Source organism: Porites lutea, chromosome 4 (genome assembly GCF_958299795.1).
Source record: "Porites lutea chromosome 4, jaPorLute2.1, whole genome shotgun sequence".
NCBI classification, from domain to species: Eukaryota; Metazoa; Cnidaria; class Anthozoa; order Scleractinia; family Poritidae; genus Porites; species Porites lutea.
Window position 1 is genome coordinate 15,239,489 of NC_133204.1, and position 16,292 is coordinate 15,255,780.

Sequence of the window (16,292 nt, forward strand, 5' to 3'; positions counted from 1 at the left end):
GTGTGAATAAAACGATCTTCATCATCATTATTATCGTTATTATTATTGTAATGAAATCGGCAGCTCCGCTTTTAGGCTTGGCTAAATCTATATATTATCCGTCGCATCAGGAAGTATTTAGACCAGTCTCCTAGCGTTGGTGCATGCTTTTATCGCAAGCTGACTGGATTATTGTAACAGTCTACTGTACGGACTTCCAAACACTGAGATATCCAAGTTGCAAAGAGTAGAGAACGCCGCAGTTAGGCATGTTACCTTTTCTTCTTGGTTCAGCCAAGTTACCCCGGTACCCTATGAACTTCACTGGTTGCCAGTGAGATTCGCATTTCAATCGTTTTTAAATCTTTGCTTGGTCATCACCCCAGTATATAAGTAATTTAATTTCAGTAAGGAATCAATCTGCCTATCAGCTGCGATCAAACGATGGATTACCATTAGATTTCCCTCGTGGAAAGATGTTGACATCTTTCGGAGACAGATCTTTTTCTGTTGCTGTTTCCACTCCTCTTGTTGTGTAGCTTTGTGTTGTCAATGTGTGACATGAGTGGGTGTGTACTTGTAAAGTGCCAAAGTTTTTTGCCTCGACAGGGTTACAAACTAACCACTCTGCTATTTCGCCTTTCGCTTTACCAATTTGACGCGAGTTTCATCTCCGTGAAACTGATTTTTATCCTTGCAAAAGAACCTTTGAAGAATCACGACGGGACTTTCCTCTACGACCCAGTGGGCAGCGCCGGGTTGTTCAAGGCTGGGTTAAGATAACCCAGGGTTAGTGCGAAATTTGAATTCAGATATGAAAGCTTATAAAGCAATTTCAGTTGACTCGTTTTGTCTACAATTTGGTGACTGGATGCTCTAAAAAGAATAAAGAAAATTATCCGAGAAAATGCTTTTGATAAAAAGAAAAAGAAACCTGGGTTAAAATCTAACCCTGCGTTACTGCTAATCGGCTTTAAGACGACGACGAAGACTGAAGATGATGATCATGTGGATTGGATGTTCATTACAGGAAAAGGCTGGGAGATAATAGCACACATTTGCATCTTTATGTATTTGTTGGTCGTTCTGCAGATCAGAGAAGAGGTATGCTCAAGATAACTGAACCTTATCTTGATTCAGCCTCTTCAGATACCACCTTTCACTTCCTTCGCACACTTCTAAATGAAAACTAATTTATAATTCACAACAAGAAAACAGTAAAAATATCAGTAAGCCTAAGCACACCTTGATAGGGGGGTTACAGGAGGTACACTAAAAATTTGACTAATGCTTGTGCCATTAGGTCTACAATATCCCTTGCAAGAGTCAGTTGTGCACCCTTTCTTATAGAGTGGTCATCCTTGAATGTTTGCTTTTTGCGTTTGTGTCTTAGTGGTTACTTGCAATAAATGTAAACGAGGATACTGTTTATAGTAGCGGGTTAAGACCGAGGCTATAATCACACTTTCCACTAGCATGAAAATCATATCAGTTAGGGCTTTTGTTCATCCACACTAAGTACAGTGCATTTGGCACGATTCCCGTAATGGAGCGAAGCTGGGCTACACCAATCTCTAAAGTGGAGAGTCGCATATCAGATAAGTGTTCACACCATACGGGATAGCCGCTATAGTCAACCTCGTCCCCAGGGCTTTTCCCTTAACAAATTGTTCACCCATTTTTTAAGGGAAAAGCCCTGGGGACGAGGTTGCGCTATAGTATGAACATAGCCAAAGGAAGGTACTAATATGCTTACCTTTCACAATTACTGCCGAGTCATTTCTTAACAGATATTTGTTTGGGGATGCTCCAAAAACATCGGTACCGGTTTTGTGTTCATTTTAATAATTGGCATCATGGATTTCTGGACTACATTTCAATTAGAGACCTAATTTCTTGCCTTAATATTTATTTTTTAATTCTTTACCTCACCTTTAGGTGACATTGGGACTCAACCCAGGTGGAGATTTTCTCACACCGAAGGCTCTAGAAGTAATAAAAAAAAGCAGAACGCAAGTTGACCTTCATTCCTATGGTGTTCGTTTTGCTGCGTATCTGGGGAACCATACGTTTTTTTCCGTTTCTTGAATTTTCACCCTGAAGACCCGCCAGCGATAGACTTTCTTGTTTTCCTTCAAGTAAGTACATGTAGACGCAATTACATTCATATATTATGTTATGAAAGTTGGTTCTATGGCGATGAAGGGGATAGGCTTTATTTCAATTATATTAATCATTCTCATCATTAATGAGAACTCCTTTTTGACTGAATCTGGGACGTCAAATCAGTATGTAATTTCTGCGCTGATGTCTCAGGTGTCATTTCGCAGGGAAACCATTGGTGGCATCATAAATTATTGGCTATTTCCTCAGGCTAAGGATTTTTTAAAAGAAATTTGGAAATTCTGTGAATTTTCTTCACTTTGTCCCAAGAATGGAAAAGGTTTGAGATGGCATAAATCAATCTTATACATGTATTAATAAGTATTTTGCACTGACTTGGTCCTTTTATGTTACTTCTTTTCAGGGCGTTGGGGACACCAGTCAAGGCTTTGCAAATTTTTTCTCTCTTTTGCTTACTCAATGATCACATCAGAAAAAAAATCAGACTTTGTTGTGTGCGGTTTACACTATGGTATCAGTATCAGGAGAAGGATCCACTGTTTGAGAGTAAAAAATTTCCTCTGAATGTGACATCAGACTTCAGTTTAAACTCTTATGGAGCAGGCGATTGCATTTCTGTTTATTCAATGAATTATACTGCTTAAGTTGCACACTTGCTTTGCATCTATTCTCTTAGTTGTGGGCAAGTATGCAGCTAATGAATTGTACTGCAGAGGGCTTTCACTGACCTGTAGATAAACTTGGTGGGGGTGTGCCCGACCCTATTCTTGGGTTGCACGTGACGTCACCAAAAATCAAACTAAGAAACTATCGATTCTTCTGAGTTTCTACTTTCACGAGGTATTGAGGTACCTAAACACATTTACATAAACAACTTTTTGGTTCGAAAGGGTTCTTCGTTTTGCGAGAGAGGACGCTTGAATTTCCAGGCTTTTGCGTGACGCTGCATTTAGCTGGCGGCCGGGAAAGCTCTTACGTGGGTTAAAAACATTACCGATTTTAGGAGATTTTGCAATCTAAACATTCCTTGTCTCAGAATAAATATTACTGTAATCTTTATGAGTTCCTAAAGTGAAGAATTCACGTATTAGTAGGAAATCTCGAAAACAGATGTTTCTGTTAGTATCCGGCGGCCATATTGGTGTTCCTGAAAGGGACACCAACATGGCGTTTCCATACAAAGCTTTATAAATTTAGGTAAACCGTTTTTCCCGATATCTCGCATTTGAAATATTTCACAGACCTAATTCTTGGCAAGGGTTTTTGTATTTTTATCTGTTTTCATTTCCTAGATTCTAGTCCTTCTGTATTGAATGGTTTGCATTTTTATTTTTCACTGTGTGACAGTGCAAGCCGAGAATTTCATACCAAAAAAATGCCATTCTCCACGCCCGTTTTCAGACGTGGCTTCCAAAATCCATACCCTTTTTCAGTCCTGGCCCCTAAGAAATTATTTCATCCTTAATTAGATTAAAAGCCAACAAATCAATGTTTCTCTTTCTTTCTTATTCATTTCTAAGGGAATTGAGACGATAAATATGTTCATACACTCACGTAGTTTCCTCTAAAACCATACCCGATTCCAGACCAAAATGGGCAAAGTCTATACCATTATGGGCTCCTGTCTATACCCGTTCTCAGATCAGAACTGCGCAAAAACCATACCCTTTGGCCGGGGCGGCGCATATGTATATGGTTTATATAAGGGAGTACCCCCCGCGCCATTAGTTTGCGACGAGTCCTTATGAAACTTTGCAGTTTTGCTTGAAATATCGATCTACGGTAGTCGTTTTTTGAAAGAAAAATACGAAAAATTGCATTTTTTTAGCCTTCATAACGGGCGCTTTATGTGTAGCTTAATGTCTACACAGGCTATAGCAGTTTTGCGTGACATATGCGTAACGCGTTATTGTGTGACCTAAGTGGGTGTTGAGAGGGTGTGGTCTTATACGATGACCTCGTGATGTTACATGTCTAGTGGTTGGCCTCTGCTTGTAGCGAAATCGAAGATCGCCCCATTATCGAGGCCTCTCTGAAACAGAATGCAAATACACTTAGTTTTTGCTTCGACAGGGTTATAAACTACCGTATCGTCACTACTATTTCCTTTCACTTTGCCAGTTTAATGCGAGCTTCATCTACCTGAAACTGTTTTCGATCCTTGGAAATATTATATCGGATTATACCTGCAGGTCACGTAGACGGCTTCCCATCGACTGATGAGAATCACGGGACTTTGAGGGCTAAGAAACACAGCTACAGATTGAGTATGTTGCGCGATTTCAATTTGAGCGAAGGTCGAGGCTTTAACATGGAGTCTGTAGTAACGGGTCCGAGTAATCGTTATTCTATAACATATGGCCGTCAAACAGAAATTGCAGAGTCGAACCTTAATAAGATCTTCACAACCACGGCTGCTTCATTGTCGCTAATCGGAGCACTTTTGATCATCATTACTTTCATTATGTGGCCTGATTTAAGAACAAACTCTCGCAGAATGATCATGTTCATATCCATCGGTGATTTCTCCGTGGCTCTCTTTAACATTATCGGGATTTATAACCCGTCTTCAGACAACGAGATATGCAGAATGCAGTCACTAGTTACGAATGTGGCGATTTTGTCTTCCTTCATGTGGACTTTGAATTTGTCGTTTTACTTTTACCTGACTATCTGCAGAAAGATCTCCGCCGAATATGAAAGGCGAATTATGCAGTTACTTCACCTCATAGGGTGGGGAATTCCTATCTTGATAGGAACTATCGCGTTCACAATGGGCGCATATGGATTTTCCAGAAATGTTCTCACTTCTGGATGGTGCTGGATTTCGGAAAATCAGAAATGGTGGGAAGTTGTCATGTGGATGTTCGTTACAGGAAAAGGCTGGGAGATCATGTCATATATTTGCATCTTCAAGTTTTATTTGTTGGTCATACTGCAGATCAGACGAGAGGTATGTTCAAGAAACCTAGACCTTTAATTTCCTGATCCAGCCTCTCATGCCCCTTTCACTTCCTGTTTACACTTCTAAACTAATTTATTATTCACTAGGAGAAAAGAGAAGTTACAATGCGGGGAGTTACAATGCAGTACTTTAAAAATTTGACTAAGGCTACATTGCCGGCTGCATTCATTATAAAGGATTAAATTGACTACAAAAACCGTTGACGAAGATCCTGCTTGTTGTAAACGTTGGATCTCTAGAAAAGAGATTTAATCAGCCAAAATATAAAGAACCAAGAACGAGAAGTCCAAAGACTACTGCAAAGCTGATTCAGAACAACATGTATTGTTTTTTAACCATAACAAATATTTTGGCTGGCCATATATACCAGCCTACTTCAGGTTTACCGCTGTTACTGAACTTATGTAGGAACAGTAACATCTGTGAACCTGAAGAAGGCTGGTATGGCTAGCCGAAACATTGTTATGGTTAAAAAACAATACACGCAAAGGATATTTTTTTAAAGGGCAAAATTTTTAAATATCCCCCCACATCATACAGAATTTTTTGACATCCCCTCCTCTTGGTTCACAGATTTTAGTATTTCTGGTGTAAAGTGTAAATTAAAGAAAGTTGTTACAGATTAAAGCTAGCTGTGCCTCACAGGGAAATATTTGCATACCAGGGCCATCATGTGGCAGCTTACATGTAGATTCAATGATGAAATGCAATGATTCCGAGATTGGTTAAACTTGGGACCTAGACTAGCAAAGAACAAGCCCAAGTGCTTGAAAAGAAAGCAAACAAAAAAAAAGCCAACAAAAAGGCATTTGAAAAGCTATGCAACTCTGAACTGGTGCTAAAAGATATTGAATGGCCTGATCAGCAGAAAAAGAAAAGGGAATTGCAAGTCAGCCTATCTCTGAAGAAAGGTCCACGTACTTTACATTTTAGTGAAATACAAATCTCTCCGAAAAGGAAAAGGAAGTTAATTCACTATTTTTAAGACCAAATTACCAGCTATAGAGCATAATGCATCACCAAGAGAAACAAAAATGAATATAAAATTTGTTATGTATCAGGTCAAAATTGTCAAAATTTACCTTGGTTTAAGTTGTTTTCCTTTTACCAGGGAATGGTAATAATATATTATTAGGACTATGAAAATGAGTCATAATAATGATACAAATACTTAATCTTTCAATGCAGGCATCTAAAAAAAATCAGCGTTTGGGTCATGTAGCAGCTGCTTGGAAGAGAAGTCACCAATGGTGCGTTTCTCTGACCCCAAACAATACTAAAACAATTGAAAGAATGACATGTCATTGTTTCCTGCGACCACTTGCGAGAGACCTTATGAGCAGCTGCTACACTACTGTTGCCCTTCCTTCCTTCAGAGATTTTTACCATCGCCCCCTTTTCCCCTAAGAACCTCCCCAAAAAAATCCTCTGCCCCACCTCCCCCCGCCCCCTGTGCTATACATAATGAATGCAGCCTAATGCTTTGGTTTCTCCACCCTTTGATTCAATTCAATTCAATTCAATTCTTTATTTCACACTATGTAAGACATTTACATAAGTGTACCTACAATCATCGTCAAAAGTGTTGGGAAGGTTGCCTTTTTTACCTCTTCTTTTTCTTCCTCCCCCCACCCCTGGCCCAATGTTGATCAAAACGTTAATGTTTGTGCGCGCAATTGTTCTGTTATATCCCAACATTGAATAGGGGGGACGAGGGATATTTAGCAAAAGAGAAAACTCTGTTTTTTCAGGATTAAAACGGACTACTGTTAAGTTGTACAACCTTCCCAACTAATTTTGTCTGTGATTGTCTGAAAATTCTGGGTGTGGCAGTAAAAGGTCAAAAATCGACGACTTTTTGTCAGTAGAAACGTCTTCAAAAAACACTCGTAAACAGTACTCTGTTGAAAAAAGATATTTGCCGTACCTTGTTAAGACAATTTTTGGCGCAGACGCCCGTTTATATTCGGCATGTTTTGCAACCCGGTAAGTACGACTATTGCTCTTTCCGGGGCACAGGAAGAGCCAAAATACAAATGCAAGATTATTTTCGGTGAAAGCTATTGACTATAGCATAGGCTGATATGTTTTAAATGTTAAAGCAAGATATAGTGCGTTCACCAGTTCCCCAAAAAATCATTCGGATCGCTACATTGCAGCTGACATATTCCTTAGCAGCTCCCCATTCTTTACAACATTCAGCACATGTCCATTTGCCACGCGAGCAAACTATGAGGCTGAGTGGAAATTTGCTGAATTCTAGAGGCTACTTTCTCTGGCTGAATAACTCTAGTTAAGCCCTTGTGGCACCGCTTTTCGAAACTGGTTTCAGAAAACGAGAACAAAGTACGCTCTTGATTTAGATTAAGGCGTCTATTGTCTTCGTTAACCTAATTAAAAAGGATAACACACGCAAAGTCATCACACACCACATTACTCCATTTTCGTAGCCGAAAATAATTCCTTTATAGTAGCGCTAACGACAAAATAGCCGAATTGACTTGTTCGGGGCTTTGCAAGGACTTAACCAAACGAATTTTAATAGACATTTTAGCTTAATTCTAAGTAAAATACGACATTACTCCATGGGTAGCGTTAAAATTAAACTAACTTTGCTAATTGACCTTTATAGGGCACTGTTTAAATGGAGTAATGTTGGGAAACAGTTGTTAAATTTATCCCCGTACATAAATGCGACAAAAGCTGTCCATATTCTTACATGGTTTACATGTTTTTGCCCTTTTCTTGTTTGAAAGTTGGTTCATTGAGCATATATTTCGCATTTTCTTATGGAGTAATGTGGTGGAGGAATGTGGAAACCCATGTTGTTTTCTGTTCTCAAATTATCTGAATGATTGACAGGCGACGGTAGCACAGCAATTTCTATATGAACTCTGAACATGGCTGAATAAACTCTTTTATAGAGGTTCCGTATTACCTTCAGGCCTTACGAAAATAAAGTCTAGAAGATTTTAATTCAGCACTTATCTCACTCCTCCCTCGCAACTACAAACATCATGTTTTTCTAGGATAGTTTAACACCGCCGGAATGAAAAAAAAAACTTTATTGTGGCAGCCTTTATACCATTTCTATTTGTAACATCTTTCAAAACATTTGGCTGATAGGAAACAGCAAAAGTTAACCAGGAATAATACTGCTGATGAAAAAGATGCATGACAACGACTGCAATCGTATAGTATTTTTTTACTTAAAAATACCCTCATGACTTTTCGCTAAATCTGGTGAAACAGACAACCTGTGGCCATTCCTTCTACATAGTCCACGCGAAGGAAACGTCCTCTTGCTTCATGAGGAAAATTAAAGGCCTTAAATGTTTTCTTCTGGCGTTCTTAGAAGAAAGCGATTTCACCCAGTGGATTTTGTGGTCACGCTATGAAATGTCACGCGCGTCAGATGCAAAATTCTCCTACATGTATTTATGATTTTACCGAAATATAACCTTTATTATATTTTTTATATAGTTTGGAAAGTGCATTATCAGTACAGTTCCAGGGCGAGATATCTCAACCAAATGTTAAATGCGACAAGTTTTATAAGCGTTTAAAGTTGATTTCCTATTCTCTTACAATCATCGTCAAAAGTGTTGGGAAGGTTGCCTTTTTTACCTCTTCTTTTTCTTCCTCCCCCCACCCCTGGCCCAATGTTGATCAAAACGTTAATGTTTGTGCGCGCAATTGTTCTGTTATATCCCAACATTGAATAGGGGGGACGAGGGATATTTAGCAAAAGAGAAAACTCTGTTTTTTCAGGATTAAAACGGACTACTGTTAAGTTGTACAACCTTCCCAACTAATTTTGTCTGTGATTGTAGGTAGGAAAATAAAGTAGCTGATAAATTATTGAATTGAATTAAGAGTGTTACATTAGCTCTCCAATAACCACACAAGGTCTCAGCTTTAATGTGCCCTTTCTTACATTTAGGTTGTTATCTTCAATGTTTGCTTAAAACAATTTTTGTGTTTGTGTCTTAGTGATAACTTGCAGTAAATGCAAACATGGATATTATAAATAGTACTGGGTTAAGACCAAGGAAGGTTCTAAAACAAAACAATATATTACCTTTAATTTTCACAGTGTCTGCAGCCCAGGACCATTTCTATTAATACCCAGAAATAAAGGAAGGAGTAATAAACAAAGTTTTGTTTGGGAATGCTCTGGACAAACTACATTTGAAAGAGCCTTAATTTCTTGCCTTAATAGAGTACTAAAGTGATGACATCATAAAAATGAAATTTCTGAAATTATGGGATTTGTCAGGATATTCTGAAAGAGCAATGTCCAAGAGGCCTACTTGCCAAAAATGAGCATTTCGGGGCAAATTGTCTCTGAGATCGTAGCCCAGTTATGCTTAGAAAACTCCATACAAACCCTTCTAAATTTTTTTGGGGTCAACCCAAAAAACAATTAGAAGGGTTTGTATGGAGTTTCTGAGTATAACCGGGCTATGATCTCAGGGACAATTTGCCCTGAAATGATCATTTTTGGCAAGTAGGCCTCTTGGACGTTGTTCTTTTAGAGTATCCTGACAAATCCCATAATTTCAGAAATTTCATTTTTATGACGTCACACTTTAGTACTCTATATATATTTGTTTATTTTTTTACCTCACCTTTAGGTAAGATTGGGATTCATCCCAGGTGGAGATTTTCTCACACCAAAGGCTCTAGAAGTAATAAAAAGAGCAGAACGCAAGTTGACCATCATTCCCATGGTGTTCATTTTGCTGCGTATCTGGGGAACCATACGATTTTTTCGTTTCTTGTATTATCACCCTGAAGACCCACCAGCAATAGAGTTTCTTGTTTTCCTCCAGGTAAGTAGACTCAGTTATTACATTATGCTTTTATAGTTGGCTTGTCAGCTATATAATATATTAAAGCAAGACTTCATTTCACCATTAATCATACTCATTAATGAAAACTCGTTGAATGAACTAACAGATGCCCAGGGCGCGCATTTATTCAATTTCAGGGATCCAGGGGGGGGGGGGGTGGTTAATAGGTAGGAGGCATTTAAAAGGAGAGTATTTGAAGCTAAAAAAAATGTTCCCACCATACTCTCTTGCAAAAATTCAAAAATCCCAGATTGTCCTTCATTTTCTTGTTCTTTGCTTGGAGTTTAGAATATCCCCTGGAGTCTCAAACTTTTACTACAGTCCTTGTAATGCTTGTGATGCCATCTGCAATTTTTGTATATTTTGCTAATTTAAAATGACTTAGACACCAAAAAATCTCTATCCTCCTGCTGTATTTTTTTAACATTTTCTGCTTGTTGTGAGGATTGCAATCACTCATATAATATTGGTTTAAGGTACAATTAAATGCATCCCCAGGGGGAGGAGGAGATTCTGCTAGAAAATTTATTTGGGGTGCATCCAATTCCAGACCCTGGTTTCAGGCGTCTAGAAATGAAGACCTAGAAAACGAAGACCCGCCTGTTTTCTGAGGTCAGCAGGGTACTTGTAGTAACTCTTGAGTCATCAGATCAGTTTGCAATGGTTTCTCAGATGTCATTTTGCAGGGAAACTATTGGTGGTGTCATAAATTATTGGCTGTTTACTCAGGTTATTAGGATAGGATTCTCTGAAAAGATATGTGGAATTTTTTGTGAATTTTCTGCACTTTGGCCACTATTAGGAATTGAAAGGTTTAAGATGGCATAAATCCATCTTACATATCTTTTTACAGGGCATTGGGGACAGCAGCCAAGGCTTTGCCAATTTTGTTCTGTTTTGCTTACTGACTGATCAAATAAGAGAAAAATTCAGACTCTGTGTTGTGAGGTTCACACCATGGTATAACTATCTGGAGAAGGATCCACTGTTTGAAAGTACAAACTTTCCACTGAATGAAACAACAGACTTTGGTTCAAACACGTATGGAGCAGCAGCTAGGGATTGCATTTCTGTTAAATCAATGAATTAATTATGTAATATGCAAACTTGCTTAAAGTAAGACTTGAGACTTTGAATGCAACTATTTACAGCTGCATAGGGCATTTAAAACCTGTACATAAACACTGGAATGGACCAATCTTTTTTTTACTTTGTGATCTTTTTTATCACCGGCAAGGCTAAATGGACAAACAGTCCTTAATTGTTAAGTTAGTAATAAAAAATATCATAAAAAGAAGATGGATACATAAACTTTATTACAGGTTTAAGGATTATACAAATTTCTGTTGTACATCCTTCATGAAGTAATAAGTTTTTCTTGAGATTTAGGGCTCTTCTGTATATTAAGACTAAGGACCAACTGTCCCCTCCTCTCGATCTGCCACCGTGAATCATGAGCAGTTTCGGTGGCTATTATTTTTTAGGTTGTTATAACTTGTGCAGTTTTTAATAGCATTGCAAATGAACGGCAATTAAACTGGCAATGCTTTTGGACGTTTTTATTAAATTTTGTGCCGATTTTGATGGTATTATTAGTAGCCTGAGCATTACATGTACATTGAATTACATATACCATTGAAGAAGCCATGGCCTATCAAGGACAGCAAGCTGTATTTAAATGACATAATCTGAGCTTATTAACAGCAATGTTAACCTCAGGCAATGTTTTTAAAGTTTATAAGATTGTGTTACTCTGTGACAATAGTCTGTTAGATTATGTTAGATTATGTTAGTCTGTGCCACACTAGGGAATGTGTGCTTGTTTGTATCACAAACGGTTTTTGAACTGTAATAGTACCTGAATAGGTTGAACCCAAAAACGTTTACTGTTTTAATGCTTTTGATGGTATAAAATAATAAAACCTATTCTGTAAAAATGCCCACTGGAATCTTGCCTCATACTTTAATGTTTCATGTGTTTCTGGTCCCACCAAATTACTTGCATAGAAAACACTTGAGGAAGAGAGAAAATACCTAGTCGTGTTAAGTTCTAGAAATGTAGACAGGACCCTCCATTCGTGCACTGCGCCGCTGGAGTTATTGTTATTGGAGAGTACACTACAGGGGGGTAGGATCCCAGAAAAATAGGGGACAGGAGGTGTACCAAAGGCTGAAGAGGAAAGGGCTGGAGGTGGGATAGCCTCCCACGCATGTGTTCTTCGGGCATGTCACACGTGACCAAGCCCTAACAACTTCTGCATGGGATGCTAGTGGTGGGAGTTCAGGAGAGGGAAGAGAGAGAAATATAGTAGGGGGGGGGGGGTAATTGCAAAAACGTATGATGCTTAATAATATTTTGCAATTGAAAAAGGGAGAAAGGCATGAAAAAAGGGGTGGGAGCTATTAACTATGCACTTTCTAACTCTGTGCTGTAAAGACCAAGACATCAGGACAGGCCAGTTTGTTGAGTTCATCTTTACCGATGGCAGGAGCGGAACATAGAATGAAGATGATGATGTGAACTGCAGGTATAAACGTTTCAAAGGAAGATATGATCGTCGCAGTTGTAATAACAATTTTACCCAGAGGCCACCGTTTCGAGTCCGTTGAATTTATTTTTTTTTTTGTAATTGCTTAAATTGCTATTCTTCATTCAAAGAACTGAGTATTCCTCCCAGAGACTCGGAGGCGGCTGTCTTAACCTTGTTCCCAGGGGTGTCTGCCTGTGTAGCTAGCAGTTTTTTGGTTTGTCTTTTATTTTGTGGCTCACAAAGTAAGAGTTACAGCAGCGTGTAAGAACCGAGGTCAAATCAGAAAACAATGAGGGAGGTGGCAAGGGGAGAAGGCAGTGAGTCTCCCCTCACCTCCCTCCCCTTGATCCTGAAGATGACTACTGTACAGGTTGTAGAAACGCCAGTTTCAGTCACTGTTAACAACAGTCCTTTTTCAGGACTACCTTCCCCCTGGACAATCATGCTAAACCTACTTTAGTCATGGAAAGGGATCACAAGAGGATTGCAGCTAGTTTGATTTACTCCTTATTGCCACAGGCGGCCCAGACGGTGGTAGTTCGTTGGACTTTGAATTTATAAAAAAAATGTATGAAAATAAACATAATACGTCCTGAATTACATTTTTGGACAAAAATAGAAATAAAAATGACTTACCTTGTGTTTTTGTTTTGTTTTTTAGTGTCTCTTCGCCTCTAGAGCCATTTGGAAGCCGTTTTATCGACGTTTAAGATTTTGAGTGGTACTATTTACATGTATTTAAGCAATAGGAAACGTTTTCCGTGTTTGCATAGCCTGATACAAACACGAGAGGGGTTGGGAGAATTCGAGACTGTTATGCAAACCCGAGACGAAGTCGAGGGTTTGTTCGTCTCGGGTTTGCATAACTGTCGAGAATTCTCCCAACGCCTCGAGTGTTTATATCAGGCTATGCAAACACAGGGGAAAGTTTTCTATTGCTTTTATAAAATAACTTTCCCTGACTAAAAGAGAAATTCTTACCAGTCGCAAAGTCTTGTCCACGAAGTCTTGCACGCGTCCACGCGTAATCAGTTCTTGTTTTGCAAAAAGATTCTTTCCAAAATACGGACTTTTCTCGCATAAAATGTCAGCTTAAGCGAAAAAATTGACACACCTCCTTAGTAACGACTTTCCAAGTTTCAGCCGACGAAGGAATGGGTAAATAAAGTAAACTTGTCGAGATTTTAACTCGAAAACTTTTTCAAATTCGTGCTTGCGTGATTAGCGCGCGAAAAACAAAACATCTTGGCGCCACAACCATGTTTACATACTCTCATGCAAACACTCCTCTTAGTCAGGTGGCTTAGTGCAAAATTTTGGCGAGATCTATACAGAGCGAACAAAAGCACCAGACTTTGCATGGTTGTAGCTTAGGGCATGTTAGTCAATATTAGGATCGGTGCCCACAGCTACCTCTTCAGGATTTGCAGCAACTGCTCGCTAAAGTTCTTCAACAACCTTCCATGATGGGTGCCCTGTGCTGAAAATTGCAATCACTTGGTTTTTGCGATTTTTTGATGAAAATCACATAAAAAGGAAAGTAGATGGAAAAAGAAACTGTATTAATACGATTGTTATTGAAACCAATGACTAAAACAAGTCAACTTAATGATATAGCAATTATGATGTACCATGGTGGGTGCCCTGTGCTAAAAAAATATCAATTCCTTGATTTTTGCCATTATTTTGATGAAAATGACAAGAAGGACATGAAAAAAAAAAAGAACTTGTATTATTATTGAAACCAATGAAAAAAAACAAGTCAACTAAATGGATAATCCAAGGAAGATGTTTTCAGACGCGTATTCAGTCCCAAATAAGCTTTCAAGGTGGCGGCTGTGTCTTTTCATGGACTGTAAGTATCCACCAGAATAAATTGCCGTTTTTTAGGGGAAATTGTGTACAATTCAAATCACGACAGGTTTAAGTGAAGTTTTAAGCTCTTCTTGGTGATAAATTTGTTATCGAAAGCCACATTTTCTCTTAACATTTTGTGCTGATTATGAATGACTATACTGAGTTTATTTTCGTACTGGTTAAAATTAATAATAGTAAAAATAGCTTCTTTCTATAGCGCTCATATCCTGAGCACATGGTGCTTTACAATGTTAAAGAGGAAAAAAAATTATATCTCGAGCATGAAATAAGATATATTGAAATCTATTTGCAATTCACAAAGAACAAGAGAAGGAAACAAGAATTCATCTGTTTTAAAATTATTTTGGCTTAAAGTTTATATATAATGATAATAAGTCATGCAAAAAACTAAATATACATTCTATAAGTATAGGTATATGATCTGCAGATACTAAAGACGTTTTACAAAAGTATTGACTTACTCTCTAAAAATTGCGTAAAAAGATATGTTCTCAGTCCTTTCTTTCAACTTGCTAAAGATGGTGACTTGCGCAAATCTAGCTAATGGTAGTGAGTTCCACAGCTTAGGGGGGCACACTGAAAAAGTCTTTTCCCTGTGAGTTTTCGAGGTTGTTCTCAGAGCTGCTGAGATGGGGACCACAAGTTCCTGGAAGGCCTTCGATGACTGTCCGCTAGATAGCTAGACCTAGGTGGAAGGTTATTAAGTGATTTGAAAACTGACAAAATAAGTTTAAATACAACACGATAACTAACAGGAAGCCAGTGAAGGTCAAATAAATGATGTGTTCGCAAAGTTTACGAGTCCGAGTAACGATCCTGTGGGCAGTGTTCTGAACGTATTATTAAAAGTTCCTTCAAGTGCATTTTCCTACAACCATAGAGCAAGGAATTGCAATTAATAGTCTGTTTTGGATGTAATAAAAGCATGCACTGCAATTTCGCTAGACTCCTGTGTGAGACACTTTCTTATCTTTGATAAGTTCCTGAGTTGGTGAAAGGATGATCTGTAAAAGAATGCTGAGACTTGTGCGTCAAACAGCAAGTTGTCATAAAATACTACTCCCAGGCTTTGTTAGTGGTGGTTCTTAGCCTTGCATTACCCATAACGACGTCGCTAAAGGGTGAACGAGTACGGTACATCGACAAGATACAGTGTAAGCATGATTTCAGTCTTATCATGATTGAGTTTAAACTCGTTTCTACACACCAATATGGAAATCAGTTGGGATCGTTGTCATATTTACCTAGGGTGAGAATCGAAAAGAGAGGATCTGAGAAACCCATTAATTTAACGGAACAATTATTTATGGAACGCTCCTTGACAATTTACTAGAATTCAAGAAAGAGGACTGTGCCGTCTTGTTGCAATTAAGTTTCATATTGAAATCACTACAGTAGTAAACAAGTTACTGAAGTGCAAAGTGACATCAATCCTGTCATCTTACGTCCAAGTTAGAAAAAGCAAACTAGAAAAGAGAAAAAAGCATGTTGAAGCAGATCAGAAACAGCAAGTTGGAGATTGTGGCAGCAAACGAGCTTGTAAGACTGGCACTATAGTAGGACTGCAAAGTGTGTGCCTTTGTTTGTAACGAATACAGCTTCATATGAAGTTCAGCAAGTATAAAGAAATGTGTATCCTTGTCCACTGCATTTGCTATGTACTCAGTGAGTTCAACAAACGCTCTTGATTTATTTAATTTCTCCTCTTCCTCGGCCTTCCAAGCTGCTCCACTTTTCTTCTTGCGTTCCTCTGACATGTATGCCTATTTCGCACGTCAGCCTTTTTAGTACATTTTCAAGGAGCGTTCTATAAATTAATGCTTGTACCGTTAAACCAGTGGACTTCTCAAATCTTCTTTTGTTGATTCTTGGCAAATATAACAACGATCCCAGTTAATATCCATCCTGGTGTGTAGAAAACATCTCAGCTTCAGAAACCTTTAACTAACCAGTAAGTTA

At 38.4% G+C, this 16,292-nt stretch overlaps 1 protein-coding gene across 1 annotated transcript; it reads left to right on the top strand.

The window, feature by feature from the left end:
• Positions 1 to 4,088: 4,088 nt before the first annotated feature.
• Positions 4,089 to 11,913, top strand: LOC140932633 (G-protein coupled receptor 157-like). Its single transcript, XM_073382150.1, has 3 exons — positions 4,089 to 5,056; positions 9,706 to 9,903; positions 10,778 to 11,913. The coding sequence occupies exons 1-3, from the start codon at positions 4,373 to 4,375 to the stop codon at positions 11,012 to 11,014; spliced, it is 1,119 nt and encodes a 372-aa protein (XP_073238251.1). The 5' UTR covers positions 4,089 to 4,372; the 3' UTR covers positions 11,015 to 11,913.
• The last annotated feature ends 4,379 nt before the right edge of the window (positions 11,914 to 16,292 follow it).

Coding starts and splice junctions, on each gene's coding strand:
- LOC140932633 (XM_073382150.1), top strand. CDS start 4,373: ATGTTGCGCGATTTCAATTTGAGCGAAGGTCGAGGCTTTAACATGGAG. Junction 5,057..9,705: donor TACTGCAGATCAGACGAGAG/GTATGTTCAAGA, acceptor CCTCACCTTTAG/GTAAGATTGGGATTCATCCC. Junction 9,904..10,777: donor AGTTTCTTGTTTTCCTCCAG/GTAAGTAGACTC, acceptor ATCTTTTTACAG/GGCATTGGGGACAGCAGCCA.